At 44.6% G+C, this 13,118-nt stretch overlaps 2 protein-coding genes and 1 non-coding gene across 11 annotated transcripts in view; 2 read left to right on the top strand and 1 right to left on the bottom strand.

Moving 5' to 3' along the window:
* Window positions 1-9,605, bottom strand: part of ATAD2B (ATPase family AAA domain containing 2B) — a 174,313-nt gene extending 164,708 nt beyond the window's left edge. For all 9 annotated transcript variants that reach the window (XM_028831940.2, XM_077960071.1, XM_077960075.1 and 6 more), the window contains exon 1: window positions 9,086-9,605. In XM_028831940.2, the coding sequence (XP_028687773.1) occupies window positions 9,086-9,301 (216 nt within the window). In that variant the 5' untranslated portion in view covers window positions 9,302-9,605. The remainder of the gene's footprint in view (window positions 1-9,085) is intronic.
* On the top strand, window positions 3,757-3,863 carry LOC114672076 (U6 spliceosomal RNA). The gene has a single exon (XR_003722266.1). It is a non-coding gene; the product is annotated as a U6 spliceosomal RNA (small nuclear RNA).
* A 181-nt stretch (window positions 9,606-9,786) lies between the features above and the next one.
* Window positions 9,787-13,118, top strand: part of UBXN2A (UBX domain protein 2A) — a 72,288-nt gene continuing 68,956 nt past the window's right edge. The window contains exon 1 of the mRNA XM_015111809.3: window positions 9,787-10,142. The gene's annotated coding sequence lies outside the window, so the exon portion shown is untranslated. The remainder of the gene's footprint in view (window positions 10,143-13,118) is intronic.

Below are 13,118 nucleotides of genomic sequence, written 5' to 3'. Positions count from 1 at the left end.
CAGTCTGCTTACAGGGATTTACTTTTTCCCAAAGCCAACTTAAAAATACTGAGAAGAGCCAGGTGCAGTGGCTCATACCTGTAATCCCAGCTACTCAGCAGGCTGAGTCAGGAGAATTGGTTGAGGCCAGTAGTCCAAAACCAGCCTGGGCAACACAGTGAGACTCCTGTCTTGAAAAATAAAAATACAGCCGGGCACGGTGGCTCACGCCTGTAATCCCAACACTTTGGGAGGCCAAGGCGGGCGGATTACCTGAGGTCAGGAGTTCAAGACCAGCCTGACCAATATTGAGAAACCCCGTCTCTGCTAAAAAAATACAAAATTAGCCATGCGTGGTGGTGGGCTCCTGTAATCACAGCTACTCGGGAGGCTGAGGGAGAAGAATCGCTTGAACCTGGGAGGTGGAGGTTGCAGTGAGCTGAGATCGCGCCATTGCGCTCCAGCCTGGGCAACAAGAGTGAAACTCCATCTCAAAAAAAAAAGAAAGAAAAACTAAAATATAGGCCAGGAGCGGTAGCTCACTCCTGTAATCCCAGCACTTTAGGAAGCCAAGGCAGGAGGATTTCTTGAGCCCAAGAGTTTGAGATCAGCTTTGGCAACATAGCAAAACCTTGTCTCTACAAAAAAAAAAAAAAAAAAGCCAGGTGTGGTAACACATGCCTGTAGTCCCAGCTGCTCAGAGGCTGTGGTGGGAGAATTCATTGAACTCAGGAGGTCAAGGTTGCAGTGAGCTGTGACTGCACTACTGCACTTTAGCCTGGACAACAGAGCAAGATCCTGTCTCAAAAAATATATATATACTACATATATGCCTACTGTGTACCCACAAAAAAAAATTTTTAAATAAAAAATGCAACAAAAAATATAAATATACACATATATAATAAAATATTAAGGAAAAATATTGCAAAAACAATCTCTACACAATATGCCTGCTCCTCTCCCTACATACTGCCTCCTGAAATCAGGCTGCAGGAAATTACTGAAAATTATTGTCCTATATTTCATATCCCTATATGCTACTATTCCCACTTTCAGTCCCAATACACTTCTAGACACCACAATTCCAGACAGCCAGGTAGAAACTGTCTATAAACGGTAGGTACACTTACAGTATACAACAGCCGCTACCTTCACTTTTTCAGATGTTGGTGGAAACTACTGATTGAACAACATCAAAGAGTAATAAGTGAGGTAAAGAAATACAGATGAAATAAGATATACAAGTAGAGAAGACAGAACTAGATTTAAATATTACCTTTAGCCTTCCACAGGCCACTTAACTCTTAGGCAACTCAATTTCCTCAGTTGTAAAATGGGGGTACCATCACTTGCTTTATAGAGTTGTTACAAGGATTGAATGAGACAGCATTAAACAACACCTGGCATGTATAAGATGCTAAATAAACCTTGGTTTACTCTTCTCCTTATTAGGGTAAAATGCAACAAGTGAGTATAGCGAAAAAGAAAGATTGTCGGCTAGGCATGGTGGTGCACACCTGTAACCCTAACACTTTGGGAGGCCAAAGCGGGAGAACTGCTTGAGGCCAGTAGTTCGACTAGCCTGGGCAACAAAAGAAGACCCCCATCTCTATTTAAAAAAAAAAAAAAAAAGAGAGAGAGAGATTGTCAATGTGAAAATAATTTAAAATGAGTCATACTTTCCATTAATTCATTCAAAAAGTATTAATTGGCCAGGCACAGTGGCTGTAATCCCAGCACTTTGGGAGGCCAGGGTGGGCGGACTGCTCAAGCCCAGGAGTTCAAGACCAGCCTGGGCAATGTGGCAAAACCCCATCTCTACAAAAAATACAAAAATTAGCTGACTGTGGTGGCTTATGCCTGCAGGTATTCGGGAGGCTGAGGTGGCAGGATCACTTGAGCACAAGAGGCAAAGACTGCAGCAAGTCAAGATCATGCCACTGCACTCCAGCCTCGGAGACAAAGTGAGAGCTTCTCGAAAAAAAAAAAAAAAGTATTAGGGGCCCGGTGCAGTGGCTCACGCCTGTAATCCCAGCACTTTGGGAGGCCGAGATGGGCGAATCACCTGAGGTCAGGAGTTCCAGACCAGCCTGTTCAACACAGTAAAACCCCATCTCTTCTAAAAATACAAAAATTAGCTGGGTGACGTGGCGCCTGTCTGTAATCCCAGCTACTCAGGAGGCTGACGCAGGAGAATCACTTGAATCCGGAAAGCGGGGGTTGCAGTGAGCTGAGGTGGCACCACTGTACTCCAGCCCGGGCAACAAGAGGGAAACTGTCTCAAAAAAAAAAAAAAAAAAAAAAGTCTTAGGCCAGGCGCAGTAGCTCACGCCTGTAATCCCAGAACTTTCGGAGGCCAAGACAGGCAGATCTCCCGAGGTCAGGATTTCAAGACCAGCCTGGTCAACATGGCAAAACCTCGTCTCTACTAAAAATACAAAAATTAGCTGGACATGGTGGCTCATGTCTGTAATCCTGGCTACTCAGGAGACTGAGGCAGGAGAATCGCTGGAACCCAGGAAGCGGAGGTTGCAGTGAGCCGAGATGGAGCCACTGTACTCCAGCCTTGGCAACAGAGTGAGACTCTGCCTTAAAAAAAAAAAGAAGTATTAATTGGGCACTGACTGACACATGCTGTTCTAGGCACTCAGGATACAGGTGTCAACATAATGGTCTCTGTCTTTAAAGCACACACACAAAAAAAGAGTTCCACCAAAACATTCAGTGAGTAGAGGACTAGAAGTCTTACCACACTAAGTACCTATGCCATTCATTTGGCACTTACTTTGAACGAATTTACCTTGTTAATAACTTCTCATTAGCATATCATGTGCACACTTACAGTACTGAGGGTTAAAACTGTGTTTTATTTATCCTCTATTCTCAAAGTTCTATAACCATGATATTCTCAAAATGGGTCAGCTCCCTGAAATGCTATTCATTCATTCATTCATTCACTCATTTAACAGATATTTATTGAGCATTTCCAACATTGTGTCAGGCACTGTATTTAGGCCCTGGGAATACAGCATTCAGGGGAAAAATAAAATATAGTGCCTGCCCTTGTGGCACTTACGGTCTACTCTAATAGAAGAGTTTAGGGGAGAAAGACTTTAGCCAAAGGTATATATCCTATCTCCAGATAAAACTACAAAACTTACTGCTCAAAAAAAAAAACTAACTTATATTTAAATAAAGTTAACACACATATATGATTTTCCCCCAAATATGTACTTCCATATAACTTTTTATCCAAAAATTCCCACTGCTTTTTACTCAGTAACTCATTGTTCATAGAATCCCCCTCCAGAGAGGAGGCATAAAAGAAGTATAAAATATTCCTACTGCAAGACCAAAAACCTAAGTACAAAGAAATCCACTTGGGCCAGGTACAGTGGTTCACACCTGTAACCTCAGAACTTTGGGAGACTGAGGCGGGCAGGTCGCCTGAGGTCAGGAGTTCAAGACCAGCCTGATCAACATGATAAAACCCCGTCTCTAATAAAAAATACAAAAATTAACCAGGTGTGGTGGCAGGCACCTGTAATGCCAGCTACTTGGGAGGCTGAGGCAGGAGAATTGCTTGAACCTGGGAGGCAGAGGTTGCAGTGAGCCGAGATTGTACCACTATACTCCAGCCTGAGCTACAGAATGAGACTCCATCTCAAAAAAAAAAAAGAAGAAAAGAAATCCACTCAAGTTGATTATGCACACAAACAAAACAGATAATGCACCCAAATGAAACTTCATTGTGTACGTACTAAAAGAAATGCCGTGCTCGCTTCGGCAGCACATATACTAAAATTGGAACGACACAGAGAAGATTGGCATGGCCCCTGCGCAAGGATGACACGCAAATTCGTGAAGCGTTCCATATTTTAGGCCGGGCGCGGTGGCTCAAACCTGTAATCCCAGCACTTTGGGAGGCTGAGACGAGCGGATCACGAGGTCAGGAGATCGAGACCATCCTGGCTAACCCGGTGAAACCCTGTCTCTACTAAAAAATATTAAAAAAAAAAAAAAAAAAAAAAAAACTAGCTGAGCACGGTGGCAGGCGCCTGTAGTCCCAGCTACTAGGGAGGCTGAGGCAGGAGAATGGCATAAACCCGGGAGGCGGAGCTTGCAGTGAGCTGAGATCCGGCCACTGTACTCCAGCCTGGGTGACAGAGCAAGACTACGTCTCAAAAAAAAAAAAAAAAAAGAAATGCCAAACATATCATTCAAAGTAATATGGTACTTAGATCCTTGAATAGACAGGATCACTCAACATTCAGGTGCAAACACTGGTTGGGCTTCTCAGTTCTCCTAACAGTAGTAATTCTACCGCTTGTCCAGCTGGATTCCAAAAGTTATGAGTTTATCTATAATTGGGTATTTAGGAGACATGCAATAAAACATCTACCAAAGGATGGTTTAAAAGACTTATTGCCAGGGAAAATGATTTAAGGAATTAGTATGCATTCACTTCTATAGGCTTTATAAGTTTCATTCATGACCTAAACAACAGAATGTGTGTATATGTGGACTACAAAAATAGCCAGTAACTGAATTTAAGCTGCATTTTCACTTGGCTACCAGAGACAATCCTATGAACTCCACCATTGCTTTGGTTCGAAATTGTGGCAGGGAACATTGTCACGTTACAATATTACCTATATTGTACTCCATGTGAATCTGATACAGTATAAGGAAAAACTTGCTCTGTTCTGAGGAACTTATAGTTTCCCCTGCTCATCTGAGAGTTACATACATTATGAGATTTGCCCCTCAGACTTCTTTTACTTCTTTAACCCTCAACTTCGACCACTCTGCTTTGTTATGTTGGCAAATGCATGAGTGTTGGAAAGGGAAAAGCACAGGGTGATAAAAGTATACTAAAGAAGGACCTAGGGATTTTTTTAATTAAATAAAAATAAAGTAATACAGCATTTTACTTCTAAAGTTACTCAAAATATTTATTTTGATCTCACAAGATGGGGATTCACAGTCAATGATTATCTCAAAAATCCCAAAAAGCTAGCGAAAAAGTCAGAAATACCAGCAAACAGACCTAACAAGGAGAGGTAGAAAAAAGAGTTCAAATATTTTTCAAAGATTGCTGTCCAGTTTTGTGAATACAGTATTAGATTGTTTACTAGGAGTGACACCTAGGTGCAGCAAATAAACGCTAATGACTGAGGGCCAGATTAACCGACCTAAAAGAGGTCAAGCTTTATGAAAGCTTGGAGGAAAAAAAAAGCCACAGTGTATAGGAGTAATTACATCTAACTGCATAGCACTAAAAGACAGCCTGACATTTTAAAAGTGTGGGCATTGTGGGTAATGATAAGGGAGGAAAAAAAAAAATAAGAAAATTTAAAAGTGTGGGCACAAAGGCAATCTACAGAATGGGAGAAAAATCTGCAAACCATGTATCTGATAAGCAGTTAATTTCCAAAATACATAGGGTAGTCCTGCGACTCCACAGGAAGAAAACATTTGTTAATGGGCAAAGCAGGATTTTAAGGCTGCAGTGAACCACTCCTAAGACCCTGTCCCAAAAAAAAATAAAAGAAAAAAAGGTCCTAACTAAATAGACACTTCTCAGGTATATAAAAAGGGTGCTCAACATTACTAATCATCAGGGAAATGCAATTCAAAACCGCAATGATATATCACCTCACACCTGTCAAAATGGCTCTTGTCAAAAAGACAAGAGACAACAAATATTGGGGAGATGTGGAAAAAAGGGAATCCTGGTACATGTCAGTAGAAATGGAAAATGGTGCAGCCACTATGGAAAACAGTATGAAAGTTCCTCAAAAAAATTAAAAATAGAACTACCATATGATCCGGCAATCCCACTTCTGGGTATTTATCCAAAGGAATTGAAATCAGGATTTCGACGGACATCTGCACTCCCATGTTCGCAGTAGCATTATTCATAATAGCTAAGATATGGAAACAATCTAAATGTCCAACAAGAGATGAATGTAGTAAACGTGGTGTATATGTGTGCATGCCCAGTGGAATACTATTAAGCCTAAGAAGGAAATCCTGCCATTCACAACAACACAAATGCACCTAGACGACGTTACACTAAATCATATAAGCCAGTCCCAGAAACACAAATACTGTATGATCTCACTTATATGTGGAATCTAAACTAGCAAATTCACAGAAGCAGAGAGTAGAAGGGTGATTGCCAGGGTCTTGCGGGGAGGCAATCAAGTTTCACTTATGCCAGATAAATAAGTTCTGGAGATTTATATAGCATAGTGCCTACATCTAAGAATACTGCATTGCATACTTAAAATTGTCTAAGAGGGCAGATTTTATATCAAGTGTTCTTACCACAAAAATAATACTAATAATACATTCATAATAAAAGGGACAGGGAAACTTTAGGAATGATGGACATGTCTGTGGTGTTGATGGTGGTGGTGGTTTCACAAATATATACTTATCTCTAAACTCACAGAGTTATATACACTAACTACCACCTTTTACATGTCAAAAAAGAAATAAAGGCTTTTCATACTGAAAAAAAAGAAAAAGAAAATAATTCCAATAATCTGCAGAATGCATATTTTCCCCCATCCTATGGATACACCACTTGGGAAGAAGACAAAACTATAAGAAAAGCTCATAGTGCTATGACTTTTTAAAGCAAATAAAATGTCTCTGGACACAGTGAAAGAAATAATCTAAAAACAGAGGGAAAAGAGGGGGAAATAGGCATCAAGTGTAGTTAGTTAAAAACACGGCACAAAAGCAGAAAAAGGAGAAACTCCTCAATTACAAACAGGAATATTATGTTACAAACAAGACTACATTTCTTTTTACAAAAATAAGGGTCTGCTAAAGCAACAACATGGGCAACCCCATTTTGCATCAAATAAGACTTTACAGACACTGGCAAATGTCTATTATAGATCCCACAGACATAGAGGGTGCCTTTAAGTACTTCACAAAGGGTGAACCAGGAGTGCTCAATTCCTACAAAACTAGAGAAGAGCTAACCATAAATATACAACCTGCTTCATAAATATGTAGTCCATAATCTTAACAAATCCAGAATTATAATTTATCCTCTTCTAAAGGTCCAATCGCTATGTAAGAGTAGTAAGTCTCTAAAAAACCTTTCAGAGAAAGCAATTAGATCACTCTATCATCTCCTAGAGCTATAACATAAATCTTCTTAAGACTGAAAAACAAATATTTCAAAGTAAATCTTTAGTAGCCTGTTATTTATGGTGCTTCAAAACATTTTAAAAGGATCTTTGAAACAAAGTTTCATTAGTACCCTTCTACAAAGAGCTCTCATATCTTTCATTCTTTTAGCAATTTAAAAGCTACCAAACGTTCATTTCCTCATTAGATTATTGATTCCTAGCCTTTTAACATTTCTATAACAGCTGCTTGACAAATTACCTCACCTTATTCCTCAGGGGGTAAGGACAGCATGATAGCCATGAATTCAAAAATGGGACCACAAACTGATGAGTGAAGATGAGCTAATTGCTGCAGATGAGTTAGACACTGCTCTAATAGACTAGGCACTCACATAGCATGATACAATTAAATGCTTACACCCTAAATATTTTCTTTGTCCTTAAATGTAGAGAAAAGATATTTTCTTAAATTGAGTTTTATTTTAAAATATGTGATAGCCTCAGTAGGTCAAGAAGCTGGAACATGTTTGGAATAGTTTCTACCGAAAGCCTCGTCTTCAAAGTACTTATTCTCAATAGTTTGCACAACTTTCAGATTTAACCTTATTTCAACCTAAGAGATTCGTAAGCCCCCAAAATAGTCTATTACATAGGACAGTTATAATGCCCAAAATTTTATCAAATAAAAGCTAAGACGATTTTCAAAGATATAATAAAAATATTTCAGAGTAGTATCGTAAAATATTCCTGTTGTCTCTGCCTAGATCCGTTGTTAGTGTCAAAACAGTTTAAGACACAAAGAGAAAAAGCACACACAAACCGCGATCTTGTAGACCCCTAGAACATAAAATATTGCTTCCCCCCAGTAAGAACCACAAAATGGTATGGAATTAAAGAAGCATTTTAAATGAACAGCATTTTCCAGCCAAATTACTTAGCAAGTCAGTCTCTTTCAGACAGAAGCAATACACTCTTCTCTGAATTCAGAAACAATTTCATAGTAAAATAAACGTGTCAATTCCTTTTTAAAGCAATAAATATCTGTGCTTAGCTTTATACTGTAGGTAATAAAATTTCAAGATCTTTCAATCATTTTTTTAATTCAATCACCAGGGTCTTCAAATGTCATTTTTGCAACTGCATGACAACACTGGTGTTCATTCAACTTTTGTAATATAGTCCCATAACGAAAATGTAGACACCCAAGAAACCACACAGTTTTGGCACGATAGTGCTGACTATCCGAAACATTCCACTTGTTTCTTTCGACGTGCTCCTTCTGTGACCTGAAAGCTCTGGTTCCTACTAGCACCTTGGTGAGCTAGCTGGCTGGTTCCCCAGCCATAATATCATGTTTGATCTCTCCTGCCTGGAGAGGCGATAGCGTTGATTTTGTTTTTAAAGTTGGTGTCAGAGCAGCTACAAACTTTTTTCAGCATCCCTGCCTGGCTGCCAACTGGAGCTCTCTGTTCACTTCCTCACCAACTTGAACCACCCCCAAACTGAGAGTAAGCTGGAGTTAGACAGCGGCAGGAACTGACACACTTTCAAGAAGGGTTTGACACCGCAGAAAACTTTCACTTCTCCAACCCTTCCACCCAGGGGTTCTGGCCCTTCGCTCTTGCTTCCCCGCTAGAATTCCCCTCTGGGGCAGGACAAGGACAAGGACAGCAGATCGTTCGAATGACCCCGAAAGGGACCCCCAAAGCCCTCTCCCCTGGACTCATGGGCTGTTCTTTACACAAAAGAGCCGGGCCAGCTTGAAAAGCAAAGGGGACAGCGTCGCGGCCCTTCTCCTGGGTGCCACCCTCCACCGCGCCCGCAGACCCTGTCTCCAGCCGCCCGAGCAGTCTCCACTGGAGGCTTCCTGCCCCCAACCCGGCCAGACAAAGCCTCGGCAGCCGGGCCGGCACTTCCGAGCCTCCGGACTCGGGACGCCGCGCTCTTACCCTGGCCTCATCCAGAGTGACGCCGGCGCCACCGCTTCCCCCGGCCTTGGCGGCGGGGCAGCTGGCGGCGCGGGTCTTGGAGGAGCGGGTCCGAGAGGAGATGAAATGGCTGCTGCCTCCGGTCGCCCCAGGCTCTGCTCCGGCCCCAGGCCCAGGCCCGGGACCAGGAGACTTGGACCCGAGAAGGCGGAGAGAGCTCTTCCGGGTGTTCACCATGGTCCAGCCAGGGGGACGGAGTCCACGCCGCGCCCGGGAGAGCCGAGCAAGGCCGGCCCGCCGGCCGGTCAGTCAGGGCCAGCGGAGCCGAGCCGGGCAGTGAGAGACGAGCCGGTCCGGAGCGTGCAGAGCGCAGACGAGCACAAGAGAGAGCCGGGCAGAGGAAGGGAAGTCGGCGTGAGCAAGCGGCGAGCGGGAAGCGGGGGCGGTGCTGCAGGCGGCAGCACAGACACTCCGCCGGCTTCGCCCTCCTCAGCGGGAGCTGAGCGGAGCCGCCATTTCTACCCCTTTCTCTCCCGTTCTCGCTCTCGAGCTCCGTGCGTCAGGGCTCCAGCGCCGCAGGGCCAACGAGACCGCTTCCGGCCGCAGCCGCGGCGGGGCGCTGCGAGGCCAGCCAGCCCTTCCCGGCAGCTCTCTCCTCTCCCCGCGGCCTCCAGCTGCCCCGCCCCCGGCGCGGCGTCAGCGCTCGGCGGCCGGGGAGCGACGCTCTGGGCTGTCAGCTCGATGGTTTCCAGGTCTCCGCTACCGCAAAGCTGGGGGGACCAGAAAAGCCAGACTGATCAGGACGAGTTCGGGCGTGGACTTGGGCCAGAAGCTCTCGTGCCCAGCCAGGCCTGGACGGCCCCAGACCCCACCGTCTCCCCCGTGGCCTGGATGGAGCAGGGGACGGCCGGCGAAGGCGCGGGGTGGAAGGGGAGCGGCGACGAAGTCGCGAGGAGCTGACTGGGAATCCCCGAGCTACCCGAGGCAAGACACTGAACTTGAGTCGCACTTTTCATGCCTGTAAAAATGAGAATGACAGCTGTGATAAAAAATTGATCTGGGCGGTATCTGGAACGTGGTAAGCTTAAGACGAAAAGGGTGGGGGGCGCGAAACACCACGCTAGAACCCTGCGTCTTTAAACAAAGCGAGGCAGGGTCGTTTTCTATCCTCTTAGCCAGATCTAAGGCGGAGTCAAAGAATGAGTTCCCTCTAAGAGCCGCCTCTATCACCGCCCCCTGCCCCTGGCCCGCTGAAGAATTAGCATTCAAAAAGCTGAGCCCAAAGATATAACATTTGCAATTTAACTTCCAAAGAAAAAAAAAATTAAGCCACACAATTCATATGAAAAGCTCTGCTGCAGGCCGGGTGCGGCGGCTCACGCCTGTAATCCCAGCACTTTGGGAGGCCGGGGTGGGTGGATCACCTGAGGTCAGGAGTTCGAGGCCAACCTGACCAACATGGTGAAACCCTGTCTCTACTAAAAATACAAAAAAATAGACGGGTGTTGTGGCGGGCACCAGTAATCCCAGCTGCTCGGGAAGCTGAGGCATGAGAATCACTTGAACCCAGAAGACGGAGGTTGCAGTGAGCCGAAATGACGCCACTGCGCTCCAGCCTGAACGATAGAGCCAGACCCTGTCTCAAAAAAAAAAAAAAAAGAAAGAAAGAAAAGGAAGAAACGGAAGGAAGGAAAAAGAAAGGAAGGAGAGAAAAAACTTTGCTGTAAAGTAGGAATTAGGTTCATTTCAAAAATTCACAATACAGGTCGGGAGCAGTGGCTGAGGCCTGTAATCCCAGCACTTTGGGAGGCCGAGGCAGGTGGATCACTTGAGGTCAGGAGTTCGAGACCAACCTGACCAACATGGTGAAACCCCATGTACTAAAAAATACAAAAAATTAGCCAGGTGTGGTGCCACATGCCTGTAATCCCAACTACTTAGGAGGCTGAGGCAGGAGAATCGCTTGAACTCCGGAGGCAGAGGTTGCAGTGAGCCGAGATCGTGCCACTGCACTCCAGCCTGGGTGACAGAATGAGACTCCGTCTCAAAAAAAAAAAAAAAAAAAAAAAATTCACAGTACATTAGACATAGCCTACTGGTTATTGGGCAGAAGTTTATTAAACTCTTTATTAAACTAAGAAAAATTGAAGACTCAAGAAACGTCCTGAAAATGACCAAATGGCATCAAACTTAGAGCATTCTGGCCATCTAAGCTCCCAGTCATTCCAAAAAACTGTACGACACTGGGAATGAGAATGTTTTTTTCTGTTTGGGAACCAGTATGGATTCCAGAATAGATAAATCCTTCTGACACAATTTGCATGCCACATCCTCTCCTGGATACTTCACCTGCCACTTAGAGCTGGCATCTTAATGGGTGTGGATTCCTCATAATGGAACCATACCTGGATTTTCCTGGGTCAGGTAGCCATCACATCCATGAGCAGAATAAACAAGTATCAATTCCTGTGGAAAGAGACTGGTTTCGGCCAGGCACTGTAACTCGCACCTGTATTCTCAGCACTTAGAGGCCAAGGTGGGAGGATGGCTTGAGACCAGCCTGGGCAACATAGTGAGATCCTCTCTCTACCAAAAAGAGAGAGAGACAGAGTCTCGCTCTGTCACCCAGGCTAGAGTACAGTGGCACAACCTCAGCTCACTACAGCCTCGACCTCCCAGGCTCAAGCGATCCCCCTGCCTCAGCCTCCCCAGTCGCTGAGACTACTGGGTGTGGTGCCTGTGGTCCCAGCCACTCCTGAGGCTGAGGCGCCATCAATCACTTGAGCCCAGGATGACCAGGCGACAATGAGCCAAGTTCATGCCACTGTACTTTAGCCTGGGTGACAGAGTAACACCCTGTCTCAGAAAAGATTTTTTAAAAAGGGTAGGGTGCAGTGGCTAATGCCTGTAATCTCAGCACTTTGGGAGGGCAAGGCTGGCGGATCACTTGAGGTCAGGAGTTCGAGACCAGCCTGACCAACATGGTGAAACCCCATTTCTACTAAAATTACAAAAAATTAACCGGGCATGGTGGCAGATGCCTGTAATGTCAGCTATTCGGGAGGCTGAGGCAGAATAATCGCTTGAACCCAGGAGGTGGAGGTTGCAGTGAGCTGAGATTGCACCACTGCACTCCAGTCTGGGCAACAGTGCAAAACTCCATCTCAAAAAAAAAAAAAAAACAGGCTAGTGTCCTGCAGAGGTGTGTGGTATGCAAATTATATACAAAGGATTTGTGTGCTTTCCTCCTTTGTTTTTGTTTGTTTGCTTTTGTAGTCCTAAATTGGGAAGGCCAAGTTACCATAACCTATACCATTTACTATCAACAAATGTTAACCTTATTTATTTATTTGAGATGGAGTCTTGCTCTGTCGCTCAGGCTGGAGTGCAGTGGTTCGATCTGGGCTCACTGCAACCTCCACCTCCTGGGTTCAAGCGATTCTCCTGCCTCAGCCTCCCAAGTAGCTGGGGCTACAGGCGTGTGCCACCACGCCCGGCTAATTTTTTGTAGTTTTTAGTAGAGATGGGGTTTCACCATGTTTGCCAGGATGGTCTTATCTCCTGACCTCGTGATCTGGCTGCCTCCGCCTCCCAAAGTGCTGGGATTACAGGCGTGAGCCACTGCGCCTGGAGGTAACAAAAGTTAATTTTAAATCCAACTAAGCTTGAGCCTAGGAGTTTGAGACCAGCCTGGGCAACATAGTGAGACCCTGTCTCTAGAAAATATGTAAGTAAATAAATAAATCCAACTGGTATTAGGTACTCTGCTAGGCCAGGAAATACACAGATTTTTAAAAATCAAGAACATTTAAACATTCTCAAAGAGGCGGGCGCGGTGGCTCACGCCTGTAATCCCAGCACTTTGGGAGGCCGAGGCGGGCGGATCATGAGATCAGGAGTTCAAGAGCAAGATCAGGAGTCAAGAGCTTGCTGTGAGCTAAGATAGCCTCACTGCACTCCAGCCTGGACAACAGAGCGAGACTCCGTCTCAAAAAAAAAAAAAATCCTCAAAGAACACACAGACATAGAGGGAATGAATAAGATAGGGAAGAAA

This window comes from Macaca mulatta, chromosome 13 (assembly GCF_049350105.2).
Source record: "Macaca mulatta isolate MMU2019108-1 chromosome 13, T2T-MMU8v2.0, whole genome shotgun sequence".
Classification (NCBI taxonomy): Eukaryota; Metazoa; Chordata; class Mammalia; order Primates; family Cercopithecidae; genus Macaca; species Macaca mulatta.
The sequence above is the reverse complement of the archived record's forward strand: the minus strand, read 5'-3'. Positions and strand labels throughout refer to the sequence as shown.